Genomic DNA, 13,468 nt, shown 5'->3' with positions numbered 1-13,468 from the left:
ACGTTTTTAAATGTTCTGTGCTATTTCTATCTTTTTTTCCTCTTTTAGAAAATGTTTGTTTTTTGAATTAAAAATGATTTATTCGACTGCCTAGGAGAACCCCCCAGAATAAAATTTCATTGAAATTGTACAGGGGAAGTTTCTTAAATTATAAATAGAGGGCTCGGGAGTTCCCCCAACAAGTCGATTTGAAAGTTCTGGTTTGTATGCGTGTAAAATCAAAAATTTAATTTAACTACAATAATGACTAGTTGAAGAATGATCTTCAAGGTATTTACTAAAATTTTGTGGTGTGTGTTAATAATTCTTTTTTTCGAATTTTTGTTTTGTTTCCTTTTCTTTTTAATTTTAGAATTATCTAAAGCTGTTTCAGAGAAGATTTTCTAAGCAGGCCAAATATGTGTACATTTTTGTACGTATAAGAATTTCCTGCTAAGAGGGTTGAGATTAGTTTAAATTATTTTTTTTTGTTTTTTTGTTTTGTGGGTGATTTTTCATTATTGCGAAATGCATGGAATTCGTTTGTTTTTTTTTTTTGCATTTTGTAGTACGTTTGGAAGCCAATGGAAATTCTTTATTCTTGTTGCCTTGTCTTGGAAAACTTCTCTACGGATTTTAGGGCGACGCCCAGCTCCTCCTCCTCCTCAATCCCTGCTCCTCTTATTGGTGCATCCTTTTCTCATCTCTGCCTTATTGACGAATCCTCTTGCTCCGCCTCTCGTCCGGTTTTGTTAGTCAGTTAGTTACTACTTCATCACAGCCAACTCTCTTGATTTCAGCGGCGCCCAGCGTTTCCGCAACTCTGGATCCTCTAATCCGATCTGATCTGACCAGGTCAGTTGATCGTTTTCTTGTACAGATTTTGGTGTATGTGCTCGTTTTGGAGCGCGCACATTTGGCCCACAGCAACCGCTCGCAGGCCCCCGCCTCCTCCTGATCCGGAAATAGCCACTTCCGATTGGTGTCCCAGGGTCGAAGTCACTCCGTCGCCTCCCGAGGAGCTGGACACGGCTTTGCCCGCCCTCAGATTCAGGAAGAACTTCTCATTCATGGCGAGCCCCGAGTACTTGTGCTCGATGAAGTTGGGCGAGATGTGCATGGGCAGGGAGTTTCCGGTGATCGTGCTTTTGGCCGGAGCGATTGCTGTGGACCTCTTGCTTACGGCGGGTTGCACCGTCGTCTGCGGCTTGCTGGAATCGCCGATGCTGTGGTTGCTGTTCGGATTGCTGAGGTTGCTGTTGTTTGAGCAGGAGTAAGAGGTTTCTGCAATAAGTAGAGAGAAAAGGAAAAGAAGTAACGAAAAACATAAAATAAAATCAAAACAAAAAACGAAAAACGAAACTAAGTAAGCCAAATTTGACAGAGAGTTTAAAATAGTTCGAACTTAGGCATAAATGAAAAGTATTGCACATTTTGGAGGTCGCCTTAATCTAATGAGCAGACTTTAAATTATCCGAGTAGATGTGTGGGTGCTGTTTTGTGTGTATATATCGTATAATAAAATTCAATTTGCTAGAGCTTAACACATAAATAATACTTGGTTTTAGTCGAATACGTGTAGTCACTAAAGCTAAGTCCGAGATTAAATAAGTTTTAGGTGGTAGTGCTAACAATAATTAAAGTGAATTTGGAAATGAATTTGAAATTTGCTTTTTGCTGCGTGTTTATTACAGTTGTTGCTCGCGCATCGTCTGTGTGGAGGTGGTTTTTATAGCCTAATTAAATTAAGAGGAGATCAGCAGTCGTAAATAGTTTAATACAAGCACGATAATCATACATACAAATAAAGATTTTTAAAATACTCTCTTCAGATCATAAAAAAATTAAATATTGCACAAACAATGCGATTTGTGGGTTGTTTTCGGTTGTTATATGATACAAACGGAGGCTAAACTAAAACACAACTTAAGTTGCTGGTCTCTAACCTAAAAGCAGTCTACAAAATTATTCCAAATGGTTGTTTTGGTGAGTGAGTGGGTCTGCCCCCCAAGATTGGCATTCTGCAGGTCAAGAATGTCTTTCGTATACGGAGGAGCTGGTCAATTCGGTGCCTTGGGTGTTTCCAGCGTCAGTTTTCGGTGCATCAACAGCTGCTTGAGTATAGGCTACGTCTCTTCGTTGACGGCGCCAGCGCCTACAACTTCAATGCCTGCCACGGTGGCTCCTCCCATGTCCTCCTTGCAGTCCGTGATGCTGGCGATTGCCGCAGCCACGCTCTCGGAAATGGCATCGCTCTGGCCCTCGTCCGTGTCCATGGCTTCCAGCAGCTCCAACTTGCCCTTCTTCACCAGCTGTTGCTGCTGTTGTTGTGGCGTGGGAGAGCTGCTCTTGCTGCTGTTTCCGCTGATGCTGCTTGTTGGACTGATGGGCAACACATGACACTGCTGCTGCTGTTGCACCTGCTGCTGCTGCTGCTGGTGCTGCTGCTGTTGCTGCTGCTGCTGTTGCACCTGCTGCAACAACTGACTCGGCTCCTGCAGCAACAGTATGTTGGTCTTCTTGGCCAACGAGGCCACCAGCGCCTGCTGCTGCTGAGTGCTTCCGTTTGTGGTGGTGAAGGTCAGCGTCTGTGTGTTCTTGGTGGGTGAAGTGGCCGGCGTGAGAATGCCCAGGTTGACCAAGTTGGGCAGTGGTTTGCTGCCATTAAGCACGGTCTGGCCACTGGCTGCAGTCTTGTTGTGCTGCTGCTGTTGCTGCTGCACAATGTCCATGGTGGAGCCACCATTGGCCACATTGGTGGCCAGCTTAAGTATCTTGCTGGCTGTGGCATTGGCAGCCATTAGATTGCTAACCGACTTGGCTGTCGGCGTGTTGTTGGCTTTAATGGATACTAAACCGAGTGTGCTGCGCATTAAATTGTTGTTGCTGTTACCTGTTGCAGTGCTCTGGTGGAGTGGCTGCTGCTGCGGCTGCTGCTGTTGTTGCTGCTGCGTGGGGAGGTTGGTCAGGGTGACCACGTTCCCGGCGCTCAGCTGCTGCAGGACGTTCCCGTTGCCAGTGAGAATGGCAGTGCTGCCGGTGGCGCTGCCACTGTTGCCGTTGTTGTTCCCGTTGGACAGACTGCTGCTGCCTCCGTGGCAACTGCTGGCGCTGCTCGACATGTTGCTGATGCTCGACGGACTCAGGGAGCCCAGCGACTGCGAGGGCGAGTTGCTGCGCTGAATGATGGGCGGCGGGTTCGGGTTGGAGGGGTGTTGCTGCTGCCCACCGGAGCGGCAGTCGCTGTGACGCCGTCGCCTATGGCCAGCTGGGCATTGAGCACGCTATCCGGCTGCGAGTTGTGGGTGTGCAGAGCGTGGTTTTTCAGGCCCTGGGCCGTCTTGTAGCTCTTGCCGCAGTGGCACTTGTAGCCCTTGCGAACCCTGTGGAACAGGAACATAGAACATAGATCAGCCCCCTGATACCAAGCTCAGATGAGGGGTTGGTGTTTACCTTCCGTCCTTCTTGTGGCCATTCTTTGAATGGTACTTGATGCCGTTGACGTTTTTGTAGCGCTTTTTGCAACCCGGAACAGGACAGGCGAAGGGTTTTTCATTGCCGGGCGTACCGTTGTTTCCGCCGCCGGAGTGCCTATTTAAATAAATCAGGGGTAAATTAATGGAAAGCAATGCAGCAATTTAACTATTTCCCTTGGTCACATAGTCACATAGATTTTTAATGACCCATTTTGCCTTAAAAACCATACAGAAAACTATACGTTTCGTCTACTTTTTGTACAGCGTCTCTCAAGTAAACTATTCACTATAGCCGTCAACTACGTCGTAATATAAGTTCAATGTCATCAAATTATAATTACATTTTGCAGTAACTACATGTTTATTTATGAGCAGAGTAGAGAAATACAAACGTACCTGCTGCCGTAGCGCATTATGAACTCGGAACTGAACTCCTCGGTGGTCCAGGAGTCGTTGCTATCCTCCGACTCCGTTACCACCATTTCGTCCTCGTCCATTTCGCTGCCTGAAAGGTTGCAGAATCGGAAGTTAGCTTTGCTTCAATAGCTGGGTGCCAATATTACTTACCTGTGGGCGTCGTGCTGCGGTTGGACGAGGACATACTGTAGCTGTGGTGCTTAATGGCCAGCTTCCGCTTGAGCTCCACATTGCCGTTGCCATGGCCAGCGGAATTGGATCCGCTGTTGGTCGTCGGTGGGGCGGTGGTGTTGCTGGCGAGGTACGAGCCCGCCTCCTTGCGGTTCTCCTCGGTGATGAAGCGCAGGACGTAGCTCAGGGGCAGGCAGGCAGGCTGGGCCTGCTCCTTCTGTTCCACCACCTTGGGGTCATAGTCTGGAATTCGGGATTTGCGACTTGTTAATTTACGAGTATGACATTTAACCATTATAACAAGAGTATAATAATATTCTGAAGAAAGCTGGAAACAAGTACGGACCCTGCTAGAGACTTACCAGAACGGGATAAGCTAATTAAAATTCCCTTTCGAGACGGGATCTGAATCCCAACCGGAATGCGGGCACCCAAAACAGAAACCTGCATCCGAAATTCGTCGACAACCGCTGTGTTTGCTCTGGAACAAGTTCACAGACATTCAGAAGACCCACAGCCCGGGCAATTTATTATTAAATGTCGAAATAAGTAAATAGCGAGAGTGCACGTACGGGGTGGCATGGCGACGAATTTAGTGCGCCTGCTGACGCATTTTCGAGGGAGGTAATATAGGGGGCTTCGAAGGGGACTACGCAGTACCAGGAGGAGCACATGGCTTCGGCTACCCAGCGTGGGGACATTATCTTATCGCCAGAACAAGCATAAGCCCAAAGCTTGCTTAATCAGCGAGTGCATAATAACAGGTGCCCGCCTCCCGTTCGCTCCCCTTTTGCGTCTTTATTTACTTTTCGAGGCATGTGTGCGAGCGACCTAACCTCCACAAGCACTTGCTTTATTTCCCAATTAAATCACTTTGGTGCGTAACTGTGTCAGCCACGCCATTCATCATCTGTGATACTGGGTACTGGGTGCTGGGCACCCTGTGCGTTTGTCACACGATTGCAGCAGCAGTTAACAAGCAGCTGCTAAGCCATTAAATAACATCCATCGATCAGTTGTGGATCTTACAAGCGTATTACGTAGCACGAGAAAAAATGATCATGCAATAGTATTAACATTGCAACTCTCCTATTCATGAGATACAAATATCTGGGGGTGAATCCGAAGAAGGGGAATCCCAAGAAACAATTTGCTATTAACTTAAGATCTGTTAGAAAGCGGTAGGCATTGCATTTACCCCCACAACCACCCACGCGACACCAGATTGATAAGGCTGCACTTTAGTTGCCAAGGCTGAAATCGGAAAACATATGCCGCAAATTGGCTATTATGCGAAACATATGCTTTCACCCATCGCGCTTTTAGCCGCTTATCAGGACGAAATACGATTAAAAACATTCGCGGCAACGATTGCGGTGATGTCTACGTGCCGGCAATCGATCGATGATGACACATACGGACACACCACACATATGTGCGTAATAATTCCACGTACTTTGGGTAACATTTCAATTACTTATTTGCCTTGAGCAAAGCAATCGCAACCTAAAACTGCAACCATAGTTTTTAGCTGACGAAATCGACGGGGCCACGCCCCCTCATCCTCTTGAGAACACACCGTCATTTGTCAACGGTCAAATCAGTTCACCCAGTTCGGGTTTTTTTACTTATTATTGTTTTGTTGTTGATAACCCCAGACATTCACGAGTTCTCTGTAGGTGACACTTTGTGTGTTGGTGTGTTTATCAAATCGGGTATTTTACAAACAACTTTTGAACGAATACCAGCTAGCTCTATATACAGACAGAGCCCCATCTGTATACGCGTCGCATATCATACGTTTTTCGTATTTCAGAAACAAAATAACGCAGATCCCTCTCTCTTTTGCACTTGGCGGTGACTCATGCACTTGTTGCAGAATTTTTAAAAAGATAACAAATGTTTTTCGCTTGAACATGTGGTTTTGGGTTGTTTTTATTTCGGCAGCTGTCTCGAAAACTTTCCAATAGCATTCGTTTGAAATTTGATAAACGTAGTCATCGACCGTCGCGAAATTTTGTTGGCATTGCAAGTGCAGCAGGGGTCGTTGTCTCAACCCTCTGCCCATTGAATAACCTTCAAAAGACACTGAAATTAAAAATGTAAATAACTAGCTAATAGCGTCCGAAGCAATCTGGTTAATCCCCTCTGAACTATAGCTCAAGTATAAACTGCATAGTAAACCATGTGATTAAAAAAAAAAAAAACTCTCTAAGTAAGGCTGACTGCCAGGTTTTATAAACTAGAACAGGGATATAACTAGTCAAGAAAGGTATTGCCCAAAAAATGGCGAAATACAGAGCCCTTATTTGTACCTTTCATTGTCATCAATCTTTATCTGCGGCAGGTGCACACCAATTTACTCAGTGGGTTGACTGCGGGATATCGCGTTTCGCAGATGTTATCGAAGCCCGGGTGCAGTGGAGACAAGCGTGCCGCAAACACACACATAAATAATCCCGGGCATTTTTTTCGGGACACAACAGGTGCCTGGCAACTGTGAAAAGGACAAACCTGAAGGTCTCGCACGCTTTTTGCGTTGCCCTGACAACCGAAGCGAATCGAATCGAAACGAAACGGAACGACAACGCCCAGCGAGTCCTGATAACAGGCACATCCATCCAGTTATTCCATCCAGCGCCAGCCGGAGGAACCCACGCATCGAATGTCCTTCGAGATAATGAAATGATGGGCATTTATAAGCCCCAGCACAGCTCGCTCACGTAATGGATACGCAATGGAAGCGGTGGAGATGCGGGTTTTATGGGGCTTTTCGGGGGTGTTTGATATCTGGGCCTCGGCATTTTGGGGTGGCAGTTGCCAAGTGGGCGTATGCTCAAAGCCTCGGCTTTATGTAATGCCCGGGGACACCGAAAGGGGGGTGGCTAGGTGGAAAAGCCTGCCCGGGCAGCCATTTTATGCATGTAAGTGTGGCTTGTGTGTGTGTTGACCGTTATCACGCAGCACTGGCAACAACAAAACAGCTGCCGACGTAACTGTAGGCGAGTCAGCTGAGCAACCCCTCTGCTTTCTTCTTCCAACCCCTCTATTCTAACGAGTGTGTGTTGTGAGAGAAAGCCTGTACATACACTGAAATAAATTGTACGGACCTGATATCACTAAACAATACTTTGAAACCATTGTAAAGAACACTGCTAAACAAACTGGAAGTTTGAGAAGGCAGTTCTATTGGCAGTTTACCAGAAATATAATTATGTCCTGATTGCTATTTGGCAGCTAATAGAGCATCTTAAGATCCCAAATTTTTAAATCGACATTAAAGAAATTTTTACGGTGTAAGACGCAGGGCATGTTGGGAACAAACAGAGCCCCTTAACGGTTAAACCACCCCAGCCCCCTGCTCACGTAATATGGCCACACTAAGCCTAGCACTATTGATTTTCCCCCTCGAAAACCCCGCCCCTAGCAAACACTAAAATTAGAAATTGTTTATTTCAGCCTCAGCCGGTAAAAGTCCACACACCCTGGAAATGATTAATTGGAAGGTCTCAGGAGTCACGTGGACGGGAAAGTATCGATTGTGCGTGTGGGCGGAGTGGAAAGTGGGGAATACTCCTATTACCGGATACGGATACACCTGCTTTGGAAACAAATACATATACACTTGTCAGAAAACCCAAGCCAAGCCATGCGGACAGGTCAAAAAAAGGGCGCTCAACTCGCCGGTTCCACTACAAAAACAACAATAACAAGATGCTGTGCTGGCCTTCCAAACGCACACATACACGACACATACAAACAACACGGGTATTGAATGGATCACCGGCTTTTTTGCCTTTGTTTTGCTTGTATCGCTCTCTCGCTCGCACCCGCACCTTCCAGGCAAACACCGATCGCAGAATGCTGTACGCGCCTGGAAACTGGGCGTGTGTGTACCGCATACGGTGTGCAGTGCATCCGTGTGCGTGAGACAAGCACAGGTAGGCGACTTCCAACATCGATTTTGCCATTAAAAATGCAATAAACTCTAAATGCAAACTGCAATTCACGTTGTAGAAACAACATTTAAATTCACCACACACGTACGCACGCACTCACACACCTTTGCCCCGCTTTCAGTGGTTTATTTATGCCGCCGTCGGCGAGTAAATAAATAGAATAAACAAAACACACCGAGAACATCACGCGACGGTCAAATGATAGCGATATTGGCCGTTTACGACTCTAGAGATCCGAATCTCACCTATGTGGGTGTCCTCGATGTGGGAAATCAGATCGCTCAAGCTCGGAAATGTGATGCCGCAGCCATTGTACTTGCAGACGTTGATCAGGAAAACGGCCATAATATACTATATTCTCATATAAATATAAGTGTCACGGATTCCGAGGCGAGCGAATGTGGCGAGTTATGTAAAAAAAACAGCAACTAAATCGGGGCTGTTCGGTGTGGCCAGTCAGCAGTGCGCCAAAGAGGCCATCTTCCAGGGCTGCAGTTTCTGTGGTGACTTTCAGCGGTTGAGTGAAGTTGTTCTGGCGAATACTGTTTGGTTCTGCGATAGTCGGTCGCTATCGATAGTTATCAGCCGGACATGGCGACGGTTTTTGACCGAAAAATATGATTTTTCTCCTTAAATCTGTTGTACTTGGATATTCTCGTCGCCTTTCCACTCGCTTCTGCTCCGTGTGGTGTGTTTCGGTTCTCTGGCGTTTCCCCACACACACATACTCATGCGCAAGTGCTGTTATGCAATTGAGGGCTGCAACATATTGGGGGCGTAACTTGTAAACTGGGATTCAAACTAGGGCATTATTTAGTATACTCACAGCATTATGTGCTTCAATTGAGATGCCTTCGCAGTTGCGGGGAGCTAAATCATAATTTAAACCGACGTGACGTAGACACAAACACCGACGTCGAACGACGCGTTATGCTGCGTTTGTGTGGTGTGCGTGACTGTGGGGAGTTTGCTAGAATCCAGGGCTGCGGTAACAAACTAGTGGCCAATCGATATGAGCGGCAATATTTGTTTGCTCTTTATTTGCAAAAAAAACACAGCTTTTAATTTGATACTTGCAAATAGGAAATGGAAAATCGGAAATAGGTTAACATAAATTTTAAAATAAATAAATTATGAATATGTATGTCTTTTGAAAATTGGGTTCGAAATCTGAAATCTAGAAAAAATCTGGCTAGAATATGGGTAAAAAAATCAACCATCACCGAATTGAAAAACTCAACCTTAAACAGTTTCCAAAAATCATGCTTTTCTGATTAAAGACAAAAATGTTATCATTATATTTCCGTTAATTCTATATAGTTTTTTCAATCTTTCCTACAGCAGCTTTCTGATAAGTTGTCAGATTTTTATGAAGTTGTTTTTCTTGATTCAAGAGTTATTAAAAAACTCCATATTTTAAAAATCATGCTTGTGGAATTGAAAACAACAACGTTTCCATTGTTTCCATTACTTATATATGTATATAATATAGTTATCCGATTTCAATAACATTTAATTCGAAATTCGATAGTAGCTAAAAAACACCATCTGAAGAAGAAATCAAGTCGATCTGATCAAAAACAAAGGCATGATAATTTTTTTTTTCATTCTCTTGTATGGGAGCTATCCGATATGGCCGCCCGATCCGGCCCGCTCCGACTTATATACTGGGGTAAAGTTTCAGCAAGATAACTTTAAACCTGAGAGATGTATTTCGATTTAGATCGTGACGCTATCACGAATATATATATTGCAAAGTTCTGGCTGAAATTATAATATCCACTGCAAGGGTATAAATATCAATAATTACATAAGTTGAAAATCCCGCTCTATTAATTCGATTGTCCGATAAGTCTGTCGCGGTTGACAGTGGTTGGTGCCCTTGCTGCAGATGTATTTTGTCTTCGCTTGATTAAATGAAAACCCATATTGGATGGTGCATTCGCTAGGTTAGGTTTGCGCAGCTCTGGTAAACCCGATGGACTGAACCGTGGTGGACAAAAATATCGACCGGTGACACCCACCCGGGTGCTTGGAAAAACGTAGAAAAACTAGAGCTGTAAAAATATCGATCAAAATATCGATGTATCGATTTCAAACATCGACACGTTTAAGAGACTTTTCTGCACGAATTTGTCAAATTCGTTTTACTGTTGTGAAGGGTTTGTTCGAAGTGAGTTGCTATCTCCGGGTCTGTTCCGCCCGGCAGCCCCCCTTCCCCCACCTGCACCCGTTGTTGGGTAACAGCCGTGAAAATCTTCAGATTGCCAGAAAACGCGAAAAACACAACTATCAGTGAAAAATCTAGTGAATTTCGCCGAATAAAATGCGAAACGTGTTTGATTATTTGTCGCCATCTTGCGGCACACTGACACACACATGTGCCTTTCAGGTTTGCCCTGGTGTGCGTGTGTCTCAAATCGTTGCGTCACTGGAAAAGTCTGAAAAAACGGAGATTCTTAAAGGAAAAGCGAATTAAATATAAAATATCAAACTTACTGAACATCGAGTTGAGAGTCATATGAAAATCTGGTGCGAAAGAAGATTTTCCGCTCGTTACGTAACTTGTCTGAGGCGGCGTGGGATACTCTTCAGTTCTTCAGCCCCAAACTAACCGACATATCCCGTCTATATCTTTTGCAGAGCCGTGCGCTAGCTTCAATTTCGTCGTAAGCCAATTAAAAAAAGGAAAATCAACCGAAAATGTTCGTGTCGACAGTCTCTCGCATTGCCCCCGTTGCCAGGAGCGCCGTAAGTAGCCCCTTCGTACTTAGGAATTGTGTGAGATAAAGTTGTAGTTCTATACATATTACATAATTTTCGGAAAAGTGCATTGATTTTCCCGATTTAACCATTTACCGCCTTGTCGTGGTGAACTTCCAATGGCCGCGGTGAGAAAACACGGACGGCACACAGTTGCATAACTTTGAGGTTATGTTTGCGCACAATGGAAGCGAATAATAAAATGCGAATAAATAAGAATAATCGGGCTATATCTGTGCATTGCAAGCTACAACTTTAGCTGATAGTTGCTAAAGCCAGTCCTCATGGAATTGTATAACACCAGGAAAGCCCTCTTAGTCCTCTTTGTTGGTTGAGGTTAGAACCGGCGAAAGCTTTCCAGTCGGGTAATGGAAGTACAGAGGGGGGTGGAGAAAGTGGCAAGAATATACATTGTTTATAATATTATATGTGATAATCCCATTTGAATATTAAGTCTTGGAGCGGACAGCCATATAAGCATCTTCTGCAGAACAACAAACGCTGCCAAAGTGTCAGTTCCTGTAAAAATTACTTAACGATTGCATAACTCTTGGCATTAGCCACTAAAGCAGAGCAATGAACTTGCGCGCTACTCGACGGTTAAGGTGTAGTGATTTTGGCCATATCTGCCTATGTATGGCATCCGTAAACATAAATTAGTTTTTTTTTTTTTTTTTAATTAACTACTTATTAATATCATAAGTGTTATTTTAAATACGACTAAATACCAGCGACAATATTTACAAAAGCCTTATCTGGAAACTGAAAACTTTATCTCGAGCAATGTACACAACGCGCCATCCTATTTCTTATATAACCAACGTCTCCTTCCTCATTCCAGTTCCTCGCCAACTCCAAGCAGTACCTGCGACCATTGAGCAGCGCCGTCATCAGCCAGAGCCAGACTTTGGCCGCTCAGAACACAACCCCCGTTGCATTGCTGCCACAGATCAGGTCATTCCAGACCTCGCCAGTCACGCGTGACATTGATTCGGCTGCCAAATTCATTGGTGCTGGTGCCGCAACAGTCGGTGTCGCTGGATCCGGTTCGTATTGGTTCCGTTGTGCCTCTCATTTCCACCTGATTCCCCTATCGGTGGCATCCCCAGAGCCTGCAACTACTTCTCCTCCAAGTCAGTTACAATCTAGCATCTGGGGCCCACACAACGAGTATCTGATTACTCCCCAGCCTGTGCCCCGGGAAGGTCTGAGAATTGGCCAAAGCCGCTGTTTGTTGCGGCTTCATTTCCCAGCAGGAAACCTGTGTGATTGCAGGGCGAAAGTACCAGAAATCCTGCTGCCAGGCGTTGCCGTTGCCTTTCGGGAGCCGCCGCCTGGTTTGCATTGAAATCTTTCGTGGCCAGCGTTTTAAGTGCGATGTGCTTGCTGCCCTCTGGGCAGAACTCAATTCAGACTAATCTGTGACTGACTACCTGGAGAGGGAGGCAAAAGGGCGAAGGGGAAGCCGCATAAAGGCTGTTTTTATGTTGAAGCCACGTTCAGCATAAGCCCAGCCAAACCTTCGGTTCTCATCGAAGATCATACCTCATACAAACCCTGGTGTGGACACTTTACTAACGCTTTGATTTTATCTATTCTATTTTCTGCTCTCCGACCCACAACAACGAACCAATACAACAGGTGCTGGTATCGGAACAGTATTCGGTTCCCTCATCATCGGCTACGCCAGGAACCCATCGCTGAAACAGCAGCTGTTCTCCTACGCCATTCTGGGCTTCGCCCTGTCCGAGGCCATGGGTCTGTTCTGTTTGATGATGGCCTTCCTGCTGCTGTTCGCCTTCTAAGCGCTCCTGCTGCACATCGATTGCTCGTCCTTGTTTCCTGCAATTGTGCGTGTGTGCGAGTCGCATGCGAACGAGAATAGCAACTAAACAACACTTCAAACAAACAACAACCAGAACAAGCAACACCTTTGTTCGTTTTCGATTATTAATGATGAAATGATTGATTGATTGATAGCAAACAAGAACATCCTGTACCACTATCTAATTATAAATACCAACAACCACATAATATATGTAATTTTGTTTTTAAAAAACATGCGAGCGAGGAGAAGACCACACCTACTTTAAGTTGAACAACCGAAATATCAGGAGGAAAAGGATTGGACAAGCCCAGACGAAAAAGTTAAAATTTAATTTTAATTGAAGCAAGCTTACGGCTCACCGAAAAACCCAACTGAATCCTCGGACCAAGCCCACTCCAGCTTGACACTCGCGAATCCTGCAAAGGACCTTCATGACCGCTGACCAAGGCTCTCTCTCTCTCCCCGAAGTTCTTGGACATCGAAACGGCAAAAATCTCCAGCGGCAGGTTGTTCGTGAAGGTCTTTCTGCAAATTACATCCTGGATTAGCGAGTGTGTGGGTGGGGCTGGACGGAGGTCCGTGGAATCGTTGGGTTCAGCAACTTTCTCGATTTTATTGTGGCGCGTACTGAAATACCCATTTGTTTTCTAGTATTTTGTATTCGAAAAATTCAGTTTCCTTAAGTAAACGCTGTTTTTGTTCATTGCCACTTAATATTTATTATATAACATGTAATAAAACTAGTTGCAAACGAATTGAGCCGAAGAGCGCTGCTGAAGTGCGAAATAAAGGAGAAATGAATGTGTAACGGAAGTAACAAGTTAGTTTTTTTTCTTGAGAGGCTTTTTGGTAAGTTCAGAAAATGATATACATAT

At 45.0% G+C, this 13,468-nt stretch overlaps 3 protein-coding genes across 3 annotated transcripts; 1 reads left to right on the top strand and 2 right to left on the bottom strand.

Annotated features, from left to right (window-relative positions):
* Window positions 1-835: 835 nt before the first annotated feature.
* LOC122320718 lies at window positions 836-1,412 on the bottom strand. Its single transcript, XM_043208913.1, has 2 exons — window positions 1,385-1,412; window positions 836-1,263 (listed from the first exon to the last, which is right to left on the bottom strand). The coding sequence occupies exons 1-2, from the start codon at window positions 1,410-1,412 to the stop codon at window positions 836-838; spliced, it is 456 nt and encodes a 151-aa protein (XP_043064848.1).
* Window positions 1,413-1,464: 52 nt separating this feature from the next.
* Window positions 1,465-8,958, bottom strand: LOC108086835 (myb-like protein AA). The gene is given in 7 exon segments (XM_017183882.2): window positions 1,465-3,190; window positions 3,193-3,362; window positions 3,433-3,570; window positions 3,852-3,960; window positions 4,023-4,286; window positions 8,248-8,761; window positions 8,829-8,958. Coding segments are annotated over 6 exon segments (1,866 nt in total). The 5' UTR covers window positions 8,348-8,761; window positions 8,829-8,958; the 3' UTR covers window positions 1,465-2,105.
* A 1,120-nt stretch (window positions 8,959-10,078) lies between these two features.
* On the top strand, window positions 10,079-13,406 carry LOC108086855 (ATP synthase lipid-binding protein, mitochondrial). The gene is made up of 4 exons (XM_017183909.1): window positions 10,079-10,175; window positions 10,646-10,753; window positions 11,607-11,811; window positions 12,407-13,406. Exons 2-4 carry the CDS (start codon window positions 10,706-10,708, stop codon window positions 12,568-12,570), a joined length of 417 nt encoding a protein of 138 aa, XP_017039398.1. The 5' UTR covers window positions 10,079-10,175; window positions 10,646-10,705; the 3' UTR covers window positions 12,571-13,406.
* The last annotated feature ends 62 nt before the right edge of the window (window positions 13,407-13,468 follow it).

Source organism: Drosophila ficusphila, unplaced genomic scaffold, assembly GCF_018152265.1.
Source record: "Drosophila ficusphila isolate 14025-0441.05 unplaced genomic scaffold, ASM1815226v1 contig_791, whole genome shotgun sequence".
NCBI classification, from domain to species: Eukaryota; Metazoa; Arthropoda; class Insecta; order Diptera; family Drosophilidae; genus Drosophila; species Drosophila ficusphila.
Note: the sequence above shows the minus strand (reverse complement) of the source record. Positions and strands in the feature narration are given on the sequence as shown.

Bases quoted from the DNA above. Each gene is read 5' to 3' on its own strand.
- LOC122320718 (XM_043208913.1), bottom strand. From the start codon at position 1,412: ATGTGCAATACTTTTCATTTATGCCTAA. The intron at 1,264-1,384 runs GTTCGAACTATT...TACTTATTGCAG, and splicing joins TACTTTTCATTTATGCCTAA to AAACCTCTTACTCCTGCTCA.
- LOC108086855 (XM_017183909.1), top strand. From the start codon at position 10,706: ATGTTCGTGTCGACAGTCTCTCGCATTGCCCCCGTTGCCAGGAGCGCC. The intron at 10,754-11,606 runs GTAAGTAGCCCC...TCCTCATTCCAG, and splicing joins CCCCCGTTGCCAGGAGCGCC to TTCCTCGCCAACTCCAAGCA. The intron at 11,812-12,406 runs GTTCGTATTGGT...CCAATACAACAG, and splicing joins AGTCGGTGTCGCTGGATCCG to GTGCTGGTATCGGAACAGTA.